At 41.5% G+C, this 23,158-nt stretch overlaps 1 protein-coding gene across 1 annotated transcript in view; it reads left to right on the top strand.

Annotated features, from left to right (window-relative positions):
- The window catches only part of RTTN (rotatin), a 209,463-nt gene extending 188,977 nt beyond the window's left edge, over positions 1 to 20,486 (top strand). The window contains exons 41-50 of the mRNA XM_044293243.1: positions 3,512 to 3,696; positions 4,154 to 4,259; positions 6,264 to 6,361; positions 9,397 to 9,474; positions 11,821 to 11,947; positions 12,711 to 12,913; positions 14,208 to 14,475; positions 16,969 to 17,072; positions 18,199 to 18,268; positions 20,186 to 20,486. Of these exons, the coding sequence (XP_044149178.1) occupies positions 3,512 to 3,696; positions 4,154 to 4,259; positions 6,264 to 6,361; positions 9,397 to 9,474; positions 11,821 to 11,947; positions 12,711 to 12,913; positions 14,208 to 14,475; positions 16,969 to 17,072; positions 18,199 to 18,268; positions 20,186 to 20,265 (1,319 nt within the window). The 3' untranslated portion in view covers positions 20,266 to 20,486. The remainder of the gene's footprint in view (positions 1 to 3,511; positions 3,697 to 4,153; positions 4,260 to 6,263; positions 6,362 to 9,396; positions 9,475 to 11,820; positions 11,948 to 12,710; positions 12,914 to 14,207; positions 14,476 to 16,968; positions 17,073 to 18,198; positions 18,269 to 20,185) is intronic.
- Positions 20,487 to 23,158: the final 2,672 nt, after the last annotated feature.

Raw genomic sequence — 23,158 nt, forward strand, 5'->3', positions numbered from 1 at the left:
CTGTGTTCAGAATTAAGCAATCACAATCAAAATCATGTTAAATAGGAGTCAGCATACACCTGCCATCATTTAAAGGGAACCTGTCACCTCTACTATGCTCCCTTCATTGTCGGCGCATGCCCAGTGACGACGATGAAGCTCCTGCCCTCAGTCTCCAGCAAATCGCACTGGCACAGCCCTCAGTGGGTACTGCGCCTGCGCGAGACTTCTCTCGGCCGTCAGGGAGGGGTAGGAGATGGATGAGACGCTGTGGGCGGTTAGGGATTCAGGAGGGGGGCGTTACTGGGCACACAAAGTGGAACATAACGCCCCTCTGGGCACCTTCAGGGTTAATTAGCATAATTATAAAAGTCGTTTTTCAGTAAAACTACTGGACGGATTACAGTATAGAACAGCAAAGCCAATTCAAGGTAATCTGTGGAGCATGACTGGTTTAAAAATCTGAATTTGTGTTATGAGAGGTGACAGAAACCCTTTAACTCTGCCAGCCCCTGAACGTCAGGTGCCTATTTCACATGGAAAGCTAAAAACTAAAATAAACTAAAGTACGGTATATTACAAAAATTCATTTAAAGTATAACTGTTGTATTTTTTGTTGTTGTTGGGAGTATTGGATTGTGGTGATTAATATCACCTTGGTGGCCCTATTTCAACTTTTCACTGTGTATTCAATTACCCCTTAATTCCACATTTTTGTTCCCTGTACTGCCTATTTTTACCTGTGCTTAACATAAGGTTGCTAGGCATGGTCCGTCTATCTGTTGATAGACTGAGCATGCAGCGTGCAGGCTCACATTACTGACAGCCAGGGACTGTAAGTAAATGATTAAAGCCAGGTCCTCCCCAGCAGCTGATAACAGTGCCTGGGCTGTGTGCACTTCTCCCTGTCCCTGCGCTTGGCAGACGCTCCCTCACTCAGCAGAGCTGAAGAATGCAGAGTTGGAGCACCGCAGACCAGGGAAGGGAGATCTGCCGTCTGCTCAGTGTATAAATGAAAGCAACATGTGGTAAGAGGACCCCTTTGTGCTGCAGGAAATTAACCCCTTTAGGGTGGAGGGCTCTGGTTACTGACACTTTTGGGGGGCTATTGTTACTGGCTAGTGAGGGCAGGCAGGATTAGCCTCAGGGTGAGGGCAGTGGTGGCCATCTTAACTGAATAGTGAAATTGCAGTTTTATGCAGACTGGTTGCTAAGGGCTGAATCTTATTAAATATGGGGTAAGTCAGTCTAATAGTAACTGATTCTGGAATATCATGTTATTAGTAACTACATATATGAAAATTGAAATTAGGGTCTAAATGTGACAGTTATCCTTTAAGCACATTTAGAAAAGGTTTAGTCAATAGTTTAGGTACTTATGGGGTAATTTATTAAGACCAGCATTTTAGATGCCAGTCTTAACTCTGCACTGGCGCTTGATGCACCTAAGTTACGAAAAGGCATCGGCCTCTACATAACTTGGACGCATCCACTGCCGGCCTAAATCTACACCAGCTCCCGTGCTAAAACAGGCATAGAAAATGATAAATGAAAAGGGCCGGCCCGCCCGCCTCCTTCCCCGCCCATACCACGTCTTCTTTTTCTGAGAACTGGCATACATGGCGTGGAAGGGGAAGAAGTCACAGATTTTGCCACAAATCCACTTTGCAACTGAATCTGCGAGAGATATATGCCAATATTTATAAGTTACCCCCTTTATCTATGGCTACACAGAGGGAGTTAAGTAGCACAGAGTTTCTGTCTGTCTGGACATCTGTTAGTTATTTATGCGTGACCAAACGACTGGAACGATCTTCACCAAATTTGGCACACAGGTACATCAGGTGTCTGGGAAGGTTTTAGACCGAGTCTCAGCTCTCTAGGATGTACCGTTTCTGAGAGATTCCCAAAAAATTACCTGCATTAGCCAATACAAGCCTGCAAGGGTTTCTCTTCATATGCCAACTGCCATACACACGGTCACATGTCCGGGCCCCCCGCCGATCAGCTGTTTGAGAAGGCAGCGGCGCTCCAGCAGTGCCGCGGCCTTCTCACTGTTTACCGCCGGGCCGCCGGCCCACTGACATCACGACTTGTATCAACTAGAGTGGGCGCGGCTAAGCTCTTTTCACTTGAATGGAGCTTAGCCGCGCCCACTCTAGTTGATACAAGTCGTGACGTCAGTGGGCGGGCGGCCCGGCGGTAAACAGTGAGAAGGCCGCGGCGCTGCTGGAGCGCCGCTGCCTTCTCAAACAGCTGATCGGCGGGGGTCCCGGGTGTCGGACCCCGGCCGATCAGAAGCTGATGATCTATCCAGAGGATAGATCATCAGTTAAATGAAGGTGCAGAACCCCTTTAAATATTCAGTCATATGACGTGTATCTGCCAATATAAGTTCACATTTAATTTACCAGGTTTTCACACAGGATAGGATTAGATACAAAGCTCAGCAGACAGTATCACACAACATAAGGTTAGATGCACAGCTCAGCAGACAGTATCACACAGGATAGGATTAGATACACAGCTCAGCAGACAGTATCACACAGGATAGGATTAGTTACACAGCTCAGTAGATAGTATCCCACAGGATAGGATTAGATACACAGCTCAGCAGACAGTATTACACAGTATAGGATTAGTTACACAGCTCAGTAGATAGTATCCCACAGGATAGGATTAGATACACAGCTCAGCATACAGTATCACACAACATAACGTTAGATACACAGCTCAGCAGACAGTATCCCACAGGATAGGATTAGATACACAGCTCAGCAGACAGTATCACACAGAATAGGATTAGATACACAGCTCAGCAGACAGTATCCCACAGGATAGGATTAGATACACAGCTCAGCAGACAGTATCACACAACATAACGTTAGATACACAGCTCAGCAGACAGTATCACACAGAATAGGATTAGATACACAGCTCAGCAGACAGTATCCCACAGGATAGGATTAGATACACAGCTCAGCAGACAGTATCACACAACATAACGTTAGATACACAGCTCAGCAGACAGTATCACACAGAATAGGATTAGATACACAGCTTAGCAGACAGTATCCCACAGGATAGGATTAGATACACAGCTCAGCAGACAGTATCACACAACATAACGTTAAATACACAGCTCAGCAGACAGTATCCCACAGGATAGGATTAGATACACAGCTCAGCAGACAGTATCCCACAGGATAGGATTAGATACACAGCTCAGCAGACAGTATCACACAGGATAGGATTAGATACACAGCTCAGCAGACAGTATCACACAGGATAGGATTAGATACACAGCTCAGCAGACAGTGAGGCGGGGTGCTGTAGAGGTCACGGTTATGGGGGATACTGTCGATATCTTTTAACGACACACAGAAAGATTAGATGAAATATACCCGTGTGAAGCCGGGTCCTTCCGCTAGTATGTTATAAATTAGACATGAATAATTAATATTAAAAACTATTAATTGTAGAACTTTGCATGTTTTTCTTTAAAAATTATGTCAAACTTTTTTTTTTCTAGATACCATTTCTGAATGCTTAACGCTATCTGAAAAATATTTGCATCTTTACATCGCCAGCCTGCAATTTCTATCAGTGCTTCTAGCAGAAGAAGGAATTCGGCAACCATATCAGTCAAGCACAACACTCACTTCTTTATTAGATGGAAACAGAATGGGAAGTAGCCTCTGCAAAATAATTTTACAGGTTAGTGTTTGTTTTCTAATACAGTGCATGTAAGTATAATACATATGTTATACTGTAAGTACATGAGCCCAACATGGCCACTTCACATTCACTACCAGTATATTAGTGTGTATTGGAAATACACTGTTTGCTGAAAGAAGAGCCAAACAGATGATATATAACTGAAAACCATGTTATTTAGACTGTGGGAGAATTCTCTGACATGATGGCAGTGAGTTTCTTCCTCCTCATAGTGAGAGCTTTTGAGGTCTTAGACATGGAAGACGTTCCTCTTTTCTGTCTCTGGTCTCTAAGGAATTCCAGTCGTAACAAACAGTGAAATTTGAAAGTAGCTTTTTTTCTCATGGATGGTTGGTTCAGCAGTTTACAGGTGTTGGAATTGTGGCAATCCAGAATATGTTTCCAATCTTTGAGCTTCTCCCTTAACCAATTTGTAAATGTTTGATATTTGATGTAGACATATGAAGAGAAATCATCAGAGGACCCTCTCAGACAGATCAGCGGGAATTGTTTAATTCTTCTGTTGGCCATCAGCAGAAGCGCCCAGGCCTACAGCCTACAAGGTGAGATTCTGTCATTATTCTAGGAGGCTGCACAAAGGATTATAATAGAAGAGACGCGGAAATCACATCATTTATTTTTTGCTCCATCTGGAGCGCCCTATTAGTGCTTTATCATACCACTTGTAATGTGCCACCCACAGTGGCACACGTTTCCCACAACGTGGAAGATTTTTATGTGCCAAATCCCTGTGGGAACTCGCCTAAGGGGAGTTTTACACAGCGTTTTTTAAAGAAACAATTCCGATTTTGTGGCAGTTTTTAGAGCCAGTGAGAAATATAAAGGAAGGACGTCTACTTTCTGTTAAATCCACTTCTGGCCTTGGCTCAAATAACTGAATTTAAAACGGCAGAGGTGGTATTCAATTAATGAGTCTGAGACCACCCTAAAAAATGATTTCCTTTTTTGTTGTTGTAATTGAGAAAAGCTTTTTAAAGAAACAGTTCCCAGAACTACTTCTATGCACGTCTGCAATGAGAACACAAGTTGTAGGATATGATTTGACAGAACACAGGTTTTAAGTGCAAGATGAGACCTGCATCTTCTTCACATGTAATCTGTAAATATAATATCATTTGAGACACCCCAAATTGTGACATTGGTCATAGAAAGTCCATCTTCTCTTATACAAGAAAATTCCCAAAGGGGCAGATTTACTGATACTGTCTGTAAGTAATACAGTCTTAACGTGCACCTGACAAAAAGGAATTTGCCTCTTGGAAATGGGAGATTTACATCTATCTCCATATTTCATCCCTTTTTATTCTGTTCCTAGACCATTGCCTTTGTTTCCTATATATACCCGCTCCAGTCCTTCATACACCCCAGGAGTAACATACAACCCTTCCAGATACTTATATATAAAAATACTTTAGTGTTAACATAGAGGTGACGAAGCAATAGACATTACATGAAGATACAAGCCATTACATAGTGGACACAGCCGCGCACAGCTGACGGCTTTCCTGTACTCCCTGGATACTATGCAAATGTGGCTAATAATGTGTATGTATATACAATAAAGATATATATCTAGATCCCAACGACATACTGTCTACTGGATCTAGACTGCTAACCAATTCACATCCAGTACATATAGAGACTCATGCATTAATAGCATGTATAATCTACACATGCATTGTGTTGCATTTAAAACACGCCTCCTTCCTGCGAAGCCATGCCTCTTTGCAATAAGCCACACCCACTTGTTGGGTGAGATGTAAAAAAGTTAGGATAGTGTGTAAAATACTTGATCAACACCGAGCAAGGCATGTACATGTTTCCCATAGTACAACTAATCTGTGTAGCCTGGGAGTTATGTTCCTTAAATGGGTTTTCCTGGGATTTTAATATTGGTGACCTATGGGATCCAGCACCTCTGCTGATCAGCTGGTTGAAGGCCGTGCTCCGTGCAAGCGCAGCCTTCCCTTCATTGTTAACCTGCTTGCCTTTGACAGCGCAGAGGTGAGCAGGTGTAATTACAAGCCGTCGCATTCATTTCAATGGGACGGCTCCTCCCTATTCAAGTGTATAGGAACGAGCCGTCCTATAGAAGTGAATGGGACAACTTCTTGTAGTTACACCTTCTCACCTCTGCGCTGTTGACGACAAGCAGGTAAACAATGAAGCACGGAGCATCTCCTTCCCTTCAACCAGCTAATCGGCGGGGGTGCTGGGTGTCGGACCCCCACCGATCCGATATTGATTACCTATCCTGATGTTAGGTCACCAGTATTAAAATCCTGAAAAACCACTTTAAGTACATTCTGGGGATATTATTGTTGTATTAGAGGTTGGGAATCTAGATGTCATAAAGATTATTCCCACGCTTTCCCCCAGTGCCACTCTTACCTTTATAGACGTTATGGAGAGATCCTACATAGATCCTACATATGTAGGGCCAATAGTAGCTCTCTTCAGTGTGGATTTTGAAAAGGAAATGGTCTAATTTAAGAAGAAAGGTTCTATGAATTTTTTTTCTTTTTTGTTCCCACCTGTTCTTCTAGCTCACCTTATTGATACCTGCATGGAGAAGATGAAACATATTCATGCACAGTTAATGCTGGAGTCACTAAGACCAGGGAAGTCTTCACAGAAAAAAAAGGTATTTGCTGAGATACAAATTGATCAGCATTTTGGGTTTAAAGACCTTGACAATGTATGTAAGTACATGTGATACGTAGACTCGGCAGATGATTATTTGTATTATTTGTAATATCTCTTACTAACTACTGGATGCATTGTATAAGCCTGCAAACAGGCTTCCTGAGGAAGTAATGAAGGAAGCAAGTATACTGAAGATCGAGTTGTGGTTAACGTTCGAGGCTTGTTCCCTTATCAGTCATGACTACAGGTTTAGATGTGCTGAATCAAAGACACCCTTTCTGCAAAATTTCCCCTTTTGGGGAATTTGCCGCATTCTTATGGTCATGTTTTTTTTTATACTGTAACCAAATATATTGGGGGGCCACAGATCAGGTATTAGGGTGATACCAAGATAGAATGATTATCTTTATGTTGTATGAACAAAATGCTAATTTTCTTCATTTTTTAAACTAATCTGTGGGCACCTAGATTCTGGCTTTGTGTCAGAATGTGACGTTTAGAGAAACCTAACCCCATGGGCATAGCTAGAGTCCTAAAACATCTGGGGCACAGTCCTTTGATTGCAGCGGTGCACATCATCGCTTCATCACAATAAGCAGGCACAGGTAGGGAAGACCGAAAAAGCTGGAATGACAGGGTATGCAGCAGGGGAATAACTGTTTTGTGCATTTTTGTGTTTTTAGTGGAATTTTTAGCAGAAAGATGAACTTCAGATTTTTACCTCAGACTTTTTTGGGGAGGGGGAGGTAAAGAAGCTCCCTGTTCCTGATTTACTAGTCCTCGGTGTTCTTGGTGGCTGTGGCAGTTTCCCTATGTACATAAATAATGGATTTATTACGGACTTCACTCCCTGGAGATTTGGACCTCTACACCTACATAACACGTCATCGGCACAGAACCAGGATGCTGCTCTTTCCTGTGCTCCATGATTTGTAATCTGGCCGCAGCTGGTCCAGAGCTCCCAAGGGTGTTGTAAGGAATAAATCTATGGGAAGAGGAGTCAAGCAGGAACACATGATGCTGCCCCAGGCAGGGCTAAAAGTGGCAGCGGTGAGCACCAACACAAGTAAAGAAATAAAGTTAGTTCAGTAATTTTGAAAATGGTTCGGGTCAGCAGTTTGAGGCTTAACACTTATGATCCAGGCCAAAGGCTCCAGATCTAAATGGCTACTAAGGCTACCTAGCTTTACCAGGGGTATGGCTTACAAGAAAAGTGTGGTCTATGGTGTGAAATTAAATGCCAAAATTGCTTCTCCGTTCTGGTGTAAATTTTTTCCTTAAAGTAAGCCAACCAATAGTTGGTACAGAGTTAAAGGGAGTCTGTCACCACAATTTCACCCTATACACTGCTTACATAGCGCTGTAGCATAAATGTACATGAGTCAAATGGTACCTTTTGTTCTGACATTGACCTGCAGCAAAAACACAGTTTTATTCATATACAAATGAGGGCTCGCAAGTGCCCAGGGGTGACGTTTGGGCTGTACGTGCCTAGGCCGCTCTGCCTTCTTCTCAGATAACTCCTCCCCAGCCTCTTGCTTGGCCCGTCCTGTAAGCCCCGTCATCTAATGTACTGGCCAAGATCCCGTAAATGCGCAGTCCAGGCCCGGGCATGCGCCGGCGGGATCTTGGCCAGTACATTAGATGATGGGGCTTACAGGATGGGCCAAGCAAGAGGCTGGGGAGGAGTTATCTGAGAAGAAGGCAGAGCAGCCTGGGCACTTGTGGCCCCTCATTTGCATATGAATAAAACAGCGTTTTTGCTGCTGGTCAATGTCAGAACATAAGGTACCATTTGACTCGTACATTTATGCTACAATGCTATGTAAGCAGTGTATAAGGTGAAATTGTGGTGAAAGACTCCCTTTAACTGAAAGTGTGTGTCCTTGCAGCACATTTATCACCCAGCCTGAGCCCCTGTGATAAGTCTGGTGCAGGTCTAGACAGCCAGTCTAAGCGTACACCATCTATAGGATTAGTAAATCGTCTGGAAACACTAGGTGAGAAAAGAATAGAAAGTTCTCCAGCATCCATCAGTATTGATCGTCTTTATTGTAGATCGGTATAAACGTACATACTGCAATCTTCACCACCCTCCACCACAGGTTAACATGTTTCAAACTCGAAAGTTATTAGTCATAACCAGAGTTATGACTAAGTAATGACTAAGGCTACTTTCACACCTGCGTTCGATCGGATCCGTTCTGAACGGATCTGCTCATATTAATGCAGACGGTGGCTCCGTTCAGAACGGATCCGTCTGCATTATAACTCAGAAAAATTTTCTAAGTCTGAAAGTAGCCTGAGCGGATCCGTTCAGACTTTACATTGAAAGTCAATGGGGGACGGATCCGCTTGAAGATTGAGCCATATGGTGTCATCTTCAAGCGGATCCGTCCCCATTGACTTACATTGTAAGTCGGAACGGATCCGCTCGCCTCCGCACGGCCAGGCGGACACCTGAACGCTGCTTGCAGCGTTCAGGTGTCCGCTCACTGAGCAGAGCGGAGGCTGAGCGCTGGCAGACGGATGCATTCTCAGTGGATCCGCCTCCACTGAGAATGCATTAGGGCCAGACGGCTGCGTTCAGGGCCGCTCGTGAGCCCCTTCAAACGGAGCTCACGAGCGGACACCTGAACGCAGGTGTGAAAGGAGCCTAAGAACTTTCGAGTTTGAAGCATGTTAACCTGTGGTGGAGGGTGGTGAAGATTGAAGTATGTACGTTTATACCGATCTACAATAAAGACGATCAATACTGATGGATGCTGGAGAACTTTCTATTCTTTTCTGTTTATACAAGGGACGAGTCTGGTCCTCTCCGTGCACCGAACGTTTATGCGGAGCTGGATATTTTTCTCCTTTGGATTACAAACATTAGGTGAGAATTGTAATTAATCCTGGATTGTCACATGTATGTTCAAGCCATTTTTTGTAATGCCGGAGTACTATAATAGACCTCAGAAATTGGATTTTGAAACAAATGTTTAACTTTGTAAAAAAAAAATGTTGGAGATTTCTATTCTACTATTACAGGAAGAAAATCTTTGCAAGGAGTTAAAAATGAATATACAGCTTATGAGGAACTGTATTTACAAAAATGAAGAGTGCAAAGTAAGTACCTACTGGTTAAATGACTTGTATGAGGGGTGGACACTATGCTTAAAAGGTAACAGTCTAGCAGAATGATTGACGGCTTTTAAAAAAAAAATATATATATATATACTCTAGTGCTCTGTTTGGGCAGAAATATGTGATCTGCTCATAAATGGCAGTGTCTAGTAAAGCTTTAGTTTTGAAAGAGTAAAGCCCTTAGGGGGCAATCTTTAGCAACCAGAGGTCAAAAACAAGTTTTTTAATCAGATTAGATGGTCCCCTCACAGAGTTGTGCCTTCAGTTTGAAAACTTACCTTCCCCGACGGACAGACCAAAGCACATCTGCACCACTCTTTGAGCGCAGCAGGCGTGATGACGTCACTACATCATGCATGCTTGCCCTGAACTATGTCAGTAGGTGAATGGTGAAGCAGGGAGCTGACGGCTCCCTGCTTCACTATTGTGTTCAACTGTATCTGCGTCCAGAGGAGAGAGGGACATGCAGAGCTTCAGAGAGCGGTCACCAAGTTGAGTACCCCTGTTTTAAGGGGTGGTTTCCCAAATTTGTGTTTCACTTCTTTGTAACTCTTTTTGACTTGTGCAAAAACTAGTGATTTTCCTACACTTTTCAAAAAAAGAAAATTGGCTTAGACAGAGCAGGGCCTCGTGAGATTTATACCATACAGTTGGCATAAATTATGGCTGAATCAACACCAATTCATACTTTAAATCGGCCCCTGACTTTTTTTAAATATATATTTAGGAAGTATGAAAATATGAACTAGAATATAGAATTGATGGTTATTATTGTTCGTATGAATCTGACTTTAACATGAGAAGGAATATAGAGGTGATTAACAGTTTTCCACCCGCTACATGTGCATTGCATCTGTATTGACAGTTTTATACTCCGTCTTTTAGATGATATGTTATCAGTTTTATAACAGGCTGCTGGAAACAAAAACACGTGTTACTTAATCATAATGAAAATCATTGCTTCGGGCTGTAGAAGAGTCACATAGTATCTATTATAAGTGCAGTCTCTTCACTGCAAAATATCATTTCATGACCTGGTTATAAGGATGGAATGTAAGCGGCCTTGGGACTTTGCACACGTACATGACCATGACAAAAGTATCACAAATTTGCAGAATTAAAATTTAACAGCAAGTTCTGCCACATAGTACTCTGTCACCTTGTGCTTTGAGCGTCCTCAGATAGAGCAGAGCAGATGGATATATACATTTGTGGAAAAGGATTCAGTATGATTTGTATTTTATTCTTTTAAATTCCCGCTGTTTCTTTGATGAGAAGGCACACTGGACTGCTAAGCAGTCGTTCAGGTTCTCAGTAGGACCAACCACTAGATGATGAGAATTAGCAGGGATTTGTAAATGAAAAAGGCAAGTTATACTAAATCTTTACCTACAAAACGACATGGTCATTTTCTTAAAGGAGTTGTTCCATCTCACAGTTTTTACGGCGGAATGGCAGTCAGTGCCAGCCCCAGGTGGCCGAGCTCATGGAAGCAGCAGAATGGGTCGGCGCTCTGCCGTTTCCATAACTCTCTCATTGTGTTGAACGGAAGTTACAAAAACAACGTAGCTGAACAAGCTATGCTGCTTCCGGAAATCCCAGAAACGGTCAAAGGCTGGCATGCTCAGCTGTTTCTGTACGTCTGGCCACCTGGGTTATGCGCTTAGTTCTATCGGCAAGGTGGGACAACTCCAGTAATAATAATTATTTGTAGCTTATTTTTATTTTGTGCGAGTTAAAAAATAGAAGAGGAAACAAACTCTGGTTTTCCAAATTTAACACAGCATCTTATGTGAGGACAGGGAGTCAGATTCTTTATGTATTCCTATGGGAGACTCACTGTCAGTCTTGTAGGAATAAGTAGAAAAGTAACTGACTTCCTGTCCTGTCAGTTGGAGATCAGACTGCTGGTGACATGACACAGCTGAGCATCAAAAGGGAGGGGATAACTCACAAATACAGTCACTGGTAAGAAGATTACCTTAAAGGGGTTGTCCGGGTTCAGAGCTGAACCCGGACATACCCATATTTTTACCTCATTCTCCAATGCGCTCCCTTGCCCTGCGCTAGATCGCGCAGGGCACGGGCTCTTTTGTTTACAATAACACATTGCCGGGCGGAGGCCTCCACCTGGCAGTGTGTTTGGTGACGTCACCGTCTCTGATGGACGTGCTTTAGCGCTGCCCTAGCCGTTTTACATCCTTTTTTTTTCAATCTTGCATACTGTCTTATAATTATTGTAGGGTTTTTCAAACTCTAAGAACAAAATTGTCATCTTGAGGCAAGCTGGACCATAATTTTGTTTCAATGAACTTTTCCTTTTGCTAGGCAGCTGCCCTGGAGTCTCAGTTTGCTTCTGTGCTGTATTCTCTTTGGCCATGGCTTTTGATGGATGACACACTCATGCAAGGTGCTTTGCAATTACTTTGTGTCTACACTGCAAACTTTCCCGCAGGTAAAGAAACAGATGAACAAATTCTCCATGCCCATATATCCATCATGCCTACATTTCATTTCATAGCTGTAACTGAAAAGATGAGTGTTTCTTAAGCCTTCCATTTTGCTTATATATAGATTTTTGCTTACATACTATAAAACACTACATTCAGTTGTCCTTGTAGGACATCCTGTGACACCATTTCCTACAGTAGTTTCCCTATTTTTTTTATTTTTTATAATGAGCCTTTTTTAATGTATTGCTTGAGAAACTTATTATGAGAAGTTTTCAAACATCTGTTCAGAAGGAGCTATTCTAATTATCCATTTCACCCGGCCTGGGATCGGCATTGAATACTTTGATCGGCAATTAATACATTTTTTATGAAGTCTGGCTTGCCAGAACTCCATGGGAACATTGTGGATCTCCGATAGAGTGCAATGATAAGGAGGATTGCATCTTCAAGTCACCTTGGGCTTAAAAAAATATGCTTGTTTCACAAGGAAAAGTTAATAATAATAATAAAGTACATTGCAAAAATGATTTCCATTACATTTTTATTAAAACCTATTCTAAATGTATCTCTAGGTTTAGGTAAACTTTAAATCCTCCTTATTAGGATAAAATAGTTGTTAGAACAGCGCAGTGTGATAAACTGTAAAGACTGCCAGACATATGTAACTTTAAGAAGAAAGATAGTCACTGCAGTTTACTTCATCTGCAGAGATTTGTGTCTACTTGTCTGTTTTACTAAAAGGTGTTTCTTTCCCCCATTGTGAAGCTTCTAGTTCCTTATGCTGCACTAACACTGGTGTAATGTCCACCACGCCATCACAGAAACCTCCAACAGGCAACTCCATACTGCAGAGCGTTCTAAAGATTGCTGCAGACCCATCTCCCTGCAGCAGCCTTGTACAACAAGGGGCATTTGGTCTTCTTTCTAATGTTGCTGATACCCAAGACTGCAAGTGTATCATTCAGAAGGTATGGAAAATGGAGAGATTAAAATGTAATATGACACAACATATCTACTGGTAGCAGTCTTGTTAATGGCTGAAGAAACCAAGATTGAACTTTTAGGTCTCAATTCTAAGTGTCATGTCTGGAGGAAACCGTGCACTGCTCATCACCTGCCCAATACCATCCTTGTGTCTAGTGAATCTTGGTGATGGCAGCATCATACTGTGGCAGTGTTTTTTCAGTGGCTGGGACAGTGAGACTGGTCAGAGTTAGGAGAAAACTGAACGGAAGAAAGTACATAGATATTCTAATAATAATGATGAAAACCTGATCCAGAGTGCTGTGGGCTAAGGTTCACCTCACCTCAGTCTGAGGTGCAGAGCACTCTGGATCAGGCTTTTATTAAGAATATCTCTGTACTTTGCTCCATTCAGCTGTGACCCTAGGCACACAGCCAGGAGACAACACAGGAGTGGCTTTGTGAATGTCCTTCAGTGGCCCAGCCAGAGCTTTGACTTGAGTCCAATTGAACATCTCTATAGAGATCTGAATATTGGTTGTGAACCAACAGTCTCCATCCAGCTTGACAGAACTAGAGGGGATCTGCAGGGAAGAATGGCAGAAGATATACCCAAGAAGACTACAGTTAAGGTTTTTGATGCCGTTTTTGAAGCCAAAACCAGGAGTGGATTGAATAAAGTGGAGAAGTTGTGTTTGTCCTTAATACTTTCTCTCCTCCTAAGATCTATACATGATGTTGGCTTCAAAACCTGCATCAAAAAGCCTGAACGCGTGTCCGCACCCTTATCACTGCCGAGGGTACTTCAACTAAGTACTGAGTAAAGAGTCTGAATACTTATGTGTATGAAAGATTTAAGTTTTTCCTTTTCAAATAAATTAGCAAAGCTTTCTAACCTTCTGTTTAGACTTTGTCATTATGGGGTATTGAGTCCAGATTTATGGGGGGAAATTTGAATTTTTTTATTTTTATTTTAGCACACAGAGCAACATAACAAAATTTTGAAAAAAGTGAAAGGGTCTGAAGACTTTCTGAATGCATTGTACTGTATATGCATCCTTTTGTGAGTTACAATATTGGCCTTTGTAGGAATTAATTCTGTAGACAGATACAGTACCTTGTACTACAGTACATTCCAGAAGTGCACTTCACTATGAAAGTCTATTGTCCGGAATGAGATGCCAATTCTGTATAATAGCATATGGTCCCAAAACCAATTAGCTTGATTGAGAATGCAATTTGGTTATGAATGAATTTGTATTATGTTTTTCTAAATTGTTGTCTTTTTCTCATTTGCAGAGTAATTTTTTGCAAAACTTTTTATCCCTCTCCTTGGCAAAGGGCAACAACAAGAGCTTTAATGTTGTGGCTAATCTGTGGCTGAAATTTTTGTGGAATTTGTCGCTGGGATGTGACGGTCAGATGATGATTATGAAGCTGAAAGGAAGCTTAGACTTGCTCCTGGAGCTCACAAAATACAAGCAGAAGGTTACATTCTCCACTGCCTTGCTTATTTTACATAACATCTGCTTTAATCAAGCCAATAAACCGAAGATACTTTCCAATGGTAAGGAGCCATCAGGAAGTGACTGATCTCAGAATTAGGCTACATGCACACGACCGTTGTTTGTTTTTGTGTCCGTTCAGTTTTATTTGCGGATAGGATGCAAAAAATCAGTATGTCTATTACGTAGCCCTACAAAAGAAATAGAACATGTCTTATTCTTGTCCATTTTAGGCATTGTTACAATAAATCCGCAACAAAAAAATGGCATACGGATGTCATCCGTTGTTTTTTTTTGCGGACCGCAAAACACATACGGTCGTGTGCATGTAGCCTTAGATGTTTTTTTTTTTTCTTTTTCCACTGACTTTCAGACCATTTTTTATGCAGTTTCTATAATATGGTGTTAGTCTGCCAGCAAAAGCCGCAAACAGGAATTCTTCCTTGATATTGATCTAATTTAACACAGTCCAATTACAGAGGACATAGTGGAAGAAACTCTGCATACATAATATGTTGAATGCTATTAAAGAGAATCCGTCAGGGTAGACAGACTCTGCTCCATTTAGAAGACTGTGTGCTCGTGACCTGAAAGCACAGGCTTCCAGCGTAGTCTTCAGTACGGAGATATGCTGCTCTAATAGCAAGATGTGTTTTCCCACTGATTCCCCATACTGTGCAGGTATGATGGGTGGACAGCTCTGTCTGTCCTGACAAATTCACTATAGATGTAAATGAGTTCTCAGTTATGTAAGTAGTTAGGCAAGTATTTTACTTTTTACTTGAAAGAACGTTTACCTGGCCCTGTCTATATCCATCAGGAGTAACCAGCTTGAATTTATGAGATTAAATGTAAACTGTCCTTGTGTACATATAGTCTTAATTTATATGGCTTTGTGGCAGTTACAGTTACATCCTGCCAAACCTCCTTGTTCCCTTGTAATGCCCTCAGTTCAGCCCGAGTATAGACTAGGGATGTCCCAAAAATGTCTGCAACCAGGCAGACATGACTGAAAAGTACAGATAAAAGCCTCGCCTTATAGTAGAAGAGGTAAAAGCAGATTAGCAGAAGGCAGGCCATGTCATTCCAAATCTTTGGAGGTAAAATTCCTAATGTACTTAAAGGGGTTGTCCCACGAGAGACGGCCAATACAGCAGTCTTCCTGTCTCGCTTTACTAATTTTGCCAAGGATAACCATGTCCAGTTAGCCATTTGGTATAGTAATGCATGGCAAACCTTCAGTTAATTAGTTGTCTATGTAATACATGGGTTGCTGAAGCCCACCACAACAGAAGTTGCCTTTTCCAACATCCATATGATCTAATATTGCATATGGACAGGGATTGTCTTCATGAGACAACCCCTTTAATGGTTTATAACAGTGATGCCCAACCTACGGCCCGCGGAGCCGTGTCATACGGCCTGCGCAGTAACAGGACTTTATCAGCGCAGGGCGCGCTGCGAACGGCACAGGCAGCAAAGCGATGCTGCCTGTGCCTGCAATCTCCCCGCCCAGCCGCACCTCCTAGCTAATTTATTCATTGCACTTGCCTCTGTGAAATTATAGAGAAGCGCCGTAATCTCGCACAGGCGCACTGGCAGAGGCATCGAAGTGCGCATGCACCGTCTTCCTGGCCTCTGCCAGTGCGCCTGTGCGAGATTACGGCGCTTCTCTTCAATTATACAGAGGCAAGTGCAGTGAATACATTAGCTAGGAAGCGGCTCTGGGTGGGGAGGAGATCTGTGGATGACACTGAGAGGGATATCTGTGGATGACACTGAGAGGGATATCTGTGGATGACACTGAGAGGGATATCTGTGGATGACACTGAGAGGGATATCTGTGGATGACACTGAGGGGGGATCTGTGGATGAAACTTAGGGGGAATCTAGGGAGGGGTGTGGGGATGTTGAGGTGGGAGGTCCTGGAGGGGTGTTTGGGTGGGAGGTCCGATAGGTATGTTGGGGTGGGAGATCTGGGAGGGGGGCCCATAATTTTTTTTGCTATGGGGCCCAGTCATTTCTAGCTTATACCCTGATATATGCCCCCTCACAGTAGTTATGCCCAGATATGTGCCCCCTCACAGTAGTTATGCTAGATATGTGCCCTCTTCACAGTAGTAATGCTCACTCGTGCCCCCTCAGTCGTTATACCCTGATCTGTGCCCTCTTCACAGTAGTTATGCCCTGATATGTGCCCTCCTCACAGTAGTTATACCCTGATATGTGCCCCCTCACAGTAGTTATGCCCAGATATGTGCCCCCTCACAGTAGTTATGCCAGATATGTGCCCTCTTCACAGTAGTAATGCTCACACGTGCCCCCTCTCAGCGTTTGCATTTCTTTCTGGCAAAGCTACCTGGTTCTGGCCCGCGAAAATTATACCAAGTCTAGTGCGGCCCTCAGACGAAAAATGGTTGGGCACCACTGGTTTATAACAATAGAAGGTTCCATGAAAATGTACAGGTCTACCACCACTACATGCTATGGAATGTAAATGTCTTCTTTGCACTTAGTACCTGACTAATGGCTCATTGGCACTTTCCTTGTTCTAGATAAAATTATGAGTGTGCTATGTGCCTGTCTGGAAAATGAAGACCCCAATGTTCAAAGAATAGGGGCTTCTGCATTATGGGCTTTACTTCACAATTATCAGAAGGTAGGTGCTATATGAAAGGAGAAGGTGAAGTGCTCATTCTTTAAGAGTGCTCCAAAGTCTGTCACAATACTGTGTAATAGTTTTTGTAACTTTTTCATATCTGTATAGATCTGCATTTAAATGTATGAACAGAAGTCAATAATTGCATAGATACTTTTAATATCCACATAATTCCTTATTTGCCTGTTTTTGATGACGCATAAATGTATCTTATGATCTTATATTTGTACAGTGTTTTTACTATTTTCATCATCTTTTGATATTTTGAAGACAGACAAATAAATGTCCCTTAGAATTCAGTGAGATTGTGGATGCTGTTTATGATGATGGTAGGCAAAGAGGTATATTTTTTAGCACAGAGCTCATCCAATATTTATTCCTATCCTCTCGATCTGATGACATATTTAACAGCTCAAAACCACATGTCATAGATACATTTTTTGGTCATTGGGTTGATTTCAGTATACAAATCTTTTTCTTTAACTTATGCTCATACCATATCTCCTACTTGTTGCTAAAAAGTGACTGTAGAGGATAATTCTTTTGTTTTAATTCTTTGTTGCTTTTTGATTTATTAGGATTTGTCCCAATTAATATTTATAGTTACCGTATGTTAAAATATCCATTTAGGCTAATCAAACGGGTAATTTTTACATGGGAGCTTAAAGAGGTTGTGCCAAGTTCAAATTTATCTCCTATCCACAGGATTGGGGATAACTAGATAATCAGTAGGGGTCTGACCACTGGAATCCCCACCAATCCTGAGAATGGGGTCCCCATGCCATGATCTGATGGAGCATCAGGTCGAGCATGCACCGTGCTGCTCTATTCAGCGAGTATAACGCTCTGCTATTTCTGGTGGTCTCGTAGAGAAGGAATTAAGGGCCGGACACTTGCTTGACCGATCACTCCATCAGATCGGGGGAATGAGACCCCTCCTCTCAAGAGCCTCAGCGATGTGACCCCCGCCAATCAGTTAATTATCCCCTATCCTGTGGTTAGGGGGTGACTTCAAAACTTGGCACGACCATTTTAATTGAATTTTCTTTTATTTATTTTCGTTAATAGGAGATTTGTTACACAGGATTTGTTCAAATCACAGATTACATTTATTTTTCTGTCTTAGGCAAAAGTTACTCTGAAGACTCCATTGTTAAAAGGGAGAATAGAAGACACCCTATCTACATTAAGGAAAAGTAAGTGAAGTAATGGTGATATGTTTTTGTGAATATTTTATAAATTGAGCTGCAGTTTTCAGAGGATTTCTACTATGATTTTTTTTTTGCTTTCTTGTAAGGTTATGTTGTTCTATTTGCTTTCCTGTGTGAAATATTCACTTGCTAAATTTCTCATCAAATGTACTCTATAAAGCTTCAGTTTTCACACTAACCATAGTAACCATTAGGGATGAGCGAATCGACTTTGGATTAAATCATCCTAGGTCGATTCGTATAAAACTTCGTTTGAATACTGTATTAGAATGTATTGGCTCTGATGAGCCGGAGTTATTACTACGTGAAGTCTCGCAAGAGGACCTTGGAACCGAACCCGAATTCAGTACCGTAAATAGTTTTTTACACTAACAATTTATTTCTCAAGTTATTACTTGAGTGAAGTAATAACTTTTGGCTCATCAGAGCCAATACATTCTAATACTGTACGGAGCGCTCGCTTCATACAGTATTCAAACAAAGTTTTATGCGAATCGACTTTGGATATTTCATCTGAAGTCGATTCGCTCATCCCTAGCAGCCATCACAAATAAGCAGGATTTCCTCCTGTAACTAAAAAGATCAGTTCATTAGTTTAAAAAAAGAAGTTACAGTTTTATCTTAAGAGATATTGGCAATTTTCTAATCTGAAAATCAACATCATATTGAACACGCCCACAGAATTATTTGAATTCACAAACCATATTGGTTTCTCAAGTGTGGAGACCTTAATGCCACGATGTGTTTAACAGTCGGCTGAGGAGCTGCTGCAAAAATGACTACCAATATGGGAGTGGACACCTTTCTATTAACCACTCAGCAGATCCATTTAATAGATACCCCCAAAAAGACTGCAAACAGATACCAACCGGAAGGGCATCCAATTTACATAGACTCAAGTGTTACAAAAAAAAGTATCCGTCAATGTCCTTTTATTTAGGGATTCTCGAAAGAAGAGTTTACCATGCTTTTATGTGCAGCAAAAAATAAATTAAAAGACTAACTTCCCTGGCATCGGTGGTTGATAGAAATATAATGGTTCAAGGAAGTTTAGCATTCCTATATCTCTGCAAGTAAAAATAACATTACTGGCAACAACAAAAAAACAACAGTAGCTTTGATTTACTAAAATGTCTAATTTACAGTACTTCTAATCATAAAGGTATCATTATGTAAGATAATGCTTTGTGGGTATTTTATGAACTTCTTTGGTCTTAATGGGGTTGTACAGTACATTTAACAATCTGGAACAAGAAAGTGGATGTGAAAACGCGACAAACTATTACCTGAAAAATGTGTCACAACTGGCATTCTTTCCAGCAGTGATAATGTTGCAACCACCTGGACGTGACCACTGCAACCAATAAGCAGGTAGTGATTGGCTGCAGTCATGACATGCGGGTGGTCAAGTCATCAGAAACCAAGATCTCGGAGATTGTTAAATGTCCTAGATGACCATTTTAAGCTGCTAATACACAGTAGAGGCCACCAGTGTCACCCCTTAATATTAGGGTAAATGAGTATCAACACATTGATTTGTTGTGGATAAGTTCCTGGCATATGTGTCTTCCCATGTGATGCATGAATGTTTATCTGGAGGTCAGGGAAGGTAGATGGTTGAAATTGAGCTACCAAGAGGGGGCAGCTTTCTCGTGCTTAGCGTCAGCTGAAGACATGCAATGCTATATTTGTTGCATTATAGAGTCAGGCTGAATGCCAAAAATGTTCCCTTAGTAATCTGATGCCTACTCTATATATCCAGGATCATGTGTTTCTAGAAAGTATTATATGATGCACTTCAAAATCATTAGAATGATTTGTGGTGTGGGAAACATGGTGCATTGGCTTTAAGGATAATTATCTACTGAGAGAGATTTCTACATTATGTTCATCTATTCACAGATGGATCTGCTTTTGAAGAAAGGCTTGAAGTGTATCATTTGAAATGTCTGGAGAATTTGGAGCTTGCTCTTGCTAGTTGAAAATGATGAAGAAGACTTCAACCAAGCCTGAGCTTGATCTGCAACATGGTTTCTGTCTTGTGCTATGGGAGGAACTGCTGTTGTGAGCACCTAGAACTATCAGTATACAGTGGCATGGGATTTCTTTATATAATATTTAACTAGTTTCACACACCATACAAAGTTTTACATCTGCATGAGACTTTTAAAGGGAACCTGTCAGCTCCGAAACACCCCCTGAACTAGAGTAAGAGGTGTATAGTGTAAGTGATGCTGAATCTGATTATGCAAGTTTTATCTTCATACTCCCTTCCATTTCCACGCTGTGCTCCCACAAGCCAGCAGTAAAATGTATTGAGAGGACTCTTCTTTGAGTCCTCTCCATTATGTGAGTGAGCATCGGAGTCCTCTCAGTGCATTTTACTGCTGGTTTGTCAGAGCACAGAGTCAGACTGTAAGTGAGTATGAAGATACAAATTACATAACCGGACTCAACGTCGCTTACGCTATACACCGCTTACTCTAGTTTGGAGGGTGTTTCAGAGCTGACAGATTCCCTTTAATGAAAGAAGAATATCTGTCATAATTTAGGGTAGCACAGCATGTTGCAGCACAAGAAAGCATTTCTTATATGGAAACTGTAGGAAATGATATTTTCCGACTCCTGTGGAAGTCTGTTACATTCCATTATGTTCCACGTAAACCAAACAATGTACTAAAAGTACAAAAAGACTGTTTTCTCTTTCCACGAGCAATAAAACTAAAATCCTGATTGCTAGAAGAATTACCACCTACGTCTAGAAATCTCTGCCTATACTTTCAAGGTAGTGACAGGTGATACATTCTTGGTATGGAAGGTGGAATTGAAAAATGAAATTAAAAGCTGTTGGTTGTTTTCTTTCTCAGTCTTTGAGCTCAGAAGAAATACTGCCTCTGAAGGTTTGTTTTTCTTGTCTTTTATATGTGATACACGTTTCTGTGTGAGTTTATATTAGCAATGCATTTTTTGCTAACTTAATTTGTAAGTATGTATTTATTGCTATAATAAAATCATCTATGACGTTCAGTATCAGTTTATTAAATTATTTCCTCCAATTTCCTCCCTATGTTATTATTGGAGTCGAGATATATATATATATATATATATATATATATATATATATATTTATTTATTTATCTGCCTCTCGTTCATTTTATAAGTTTAGCCTTTCATTGTCTTTGACTTAATTTGTGCAATTAGTTTTCACAGTGAGAAAATTTATTTTAAATTAGTCTTCATTAAAACTTAAGTGAGCACTGCTTCAGGCATACATATTAAGCATTTCAGTTCATAAGAAGTTGATGAATGATGCTCTGTCAGTGATGAGAAACAATGAGTTTTATGCAGATAGTGCAGATATAGTGTCTTGCAAAAGTATCCACACCTCTCCTTCCCCCCACACACACACACCCTTGTGTTTTTCCTGTTTTGTTACAATACAACCTAGAATTTTTTTTTTGGGGGGGGGGGGGGGTGATTTGCACCATTTGATTTAACCTTTTGAAGGTGCAAAATATTGAATTTTTTTTGGAATTAGGAAACAAAAACACAGAAATGTAAAGAAATGTAATATGCATTAGTATTCACTTCCTGAAAGTCTATATGTTGTGGAGCCAACTTTGACATAAGTATAGCTTTGATGTCCTAGGCTCCAATAGAAAAGGGCTACCTAGGCCCTGGGGTAATGACTAATGTCCCCAAAAAATTGGGCTCTGTGTCTTGTCCGCATCCGTATGTCCTTTCTGCGGCCCCACAAAAAATGTCCTATATATGTCTGTTTGCGGATAAATATCACTGTCACCCCCCTAAAAAATTTTTTCATTTTTGGGCGATTTATCAATATATAGTGCTCATACCCTTTTTCGTTCAGTAGTTTCTTCAAAAAACACACTTTTATAATATGTAAATTACCTCTCTTCCAGCAAGTAGGGCGGCTACTTGCTGGTAGCAGCCGCATCCTCTTTTCAAATAAACGCCCCCTCCTCCTGTTGATTGACAGGGTCAGCGAGCGCTCTCGTCTGGCTGGCCCTGTCTGCATTCTAAATCTTGCGCCTGTGCCAACTGAAGACCGGTACAGCGCAGGCACGAGATTTAGAAACGCAGATAGGGCCAGCCAGAGGACGAGAGCGCTCGCTGGTCCTGTCAATCAACAGGAGGAGGGGGCGTTTATTTGAAAGGAGGATGCGGCTGCTAGCAGCAAGTAACCACCCTACTTGCTGGTAGAGAGGTAATTTACATATTATAAAAGTGCGTTTTTTGAAGAAACTACTGAACAAAAAAGGGTATGAGCACTATATATTGATAAATCGCAGTATAAGGTTTTTAAGTTGCCCAAAAATGAAAAATTACTTTAGGGGGGTGACAGAAGCCCTTTAAAGAAGAAACGGCGGCATGCACTTGACCGGTATCCATTTTTTGCAGACCGCAAAGCGGATATGGTGATGTGCTTGAGCCCTAAAATGTAGTCATTTTGTATGGTGATATAGCTATCTACATGATTACATTCATAAACCAAGTAAGGAGCCAGAGCACAACAGGTGAACCTCAAAATCCCAACACACCATTGTTAGTTTAAATTAAAAAGTGTCTCTACATTGGTAGTAATGGTCAGCAGTGCACTTAGGCTGGTTTCACACAGGTGTTGCGGGAAAAGATGCAGGTGCGTTGCGGGAACATGCACGATTTTTCTGCGCAAGTTCCAAACATTGTAATGCGTTTTGCACGCGCGTGAGAAGAATTGCCATGTTTGGTACCCAAACGTCTTCACAGAAGTTCGGGTTTGGTTTAGTTGTTGTGTAGATTTTGATGACGTCGCTGCGCTCATCACGTGGTCCATCACCATGGTAATGGACCATGTGATGAGTGCAGTGACGT

This window comes from Bufo gargarizans, chromosome 5, assembly GCF_014858855.1.
Source record: "Bufo gargarizans isolate SCDJY-AF-19 chromosome 5, ASM1485885v1, whole genome shotgun sequence".
NCBI lineage: Eukaryota > Metazoa > Chordata > Amphibia > Anura > Bufonidae > Bufo > Bufo gargarizans.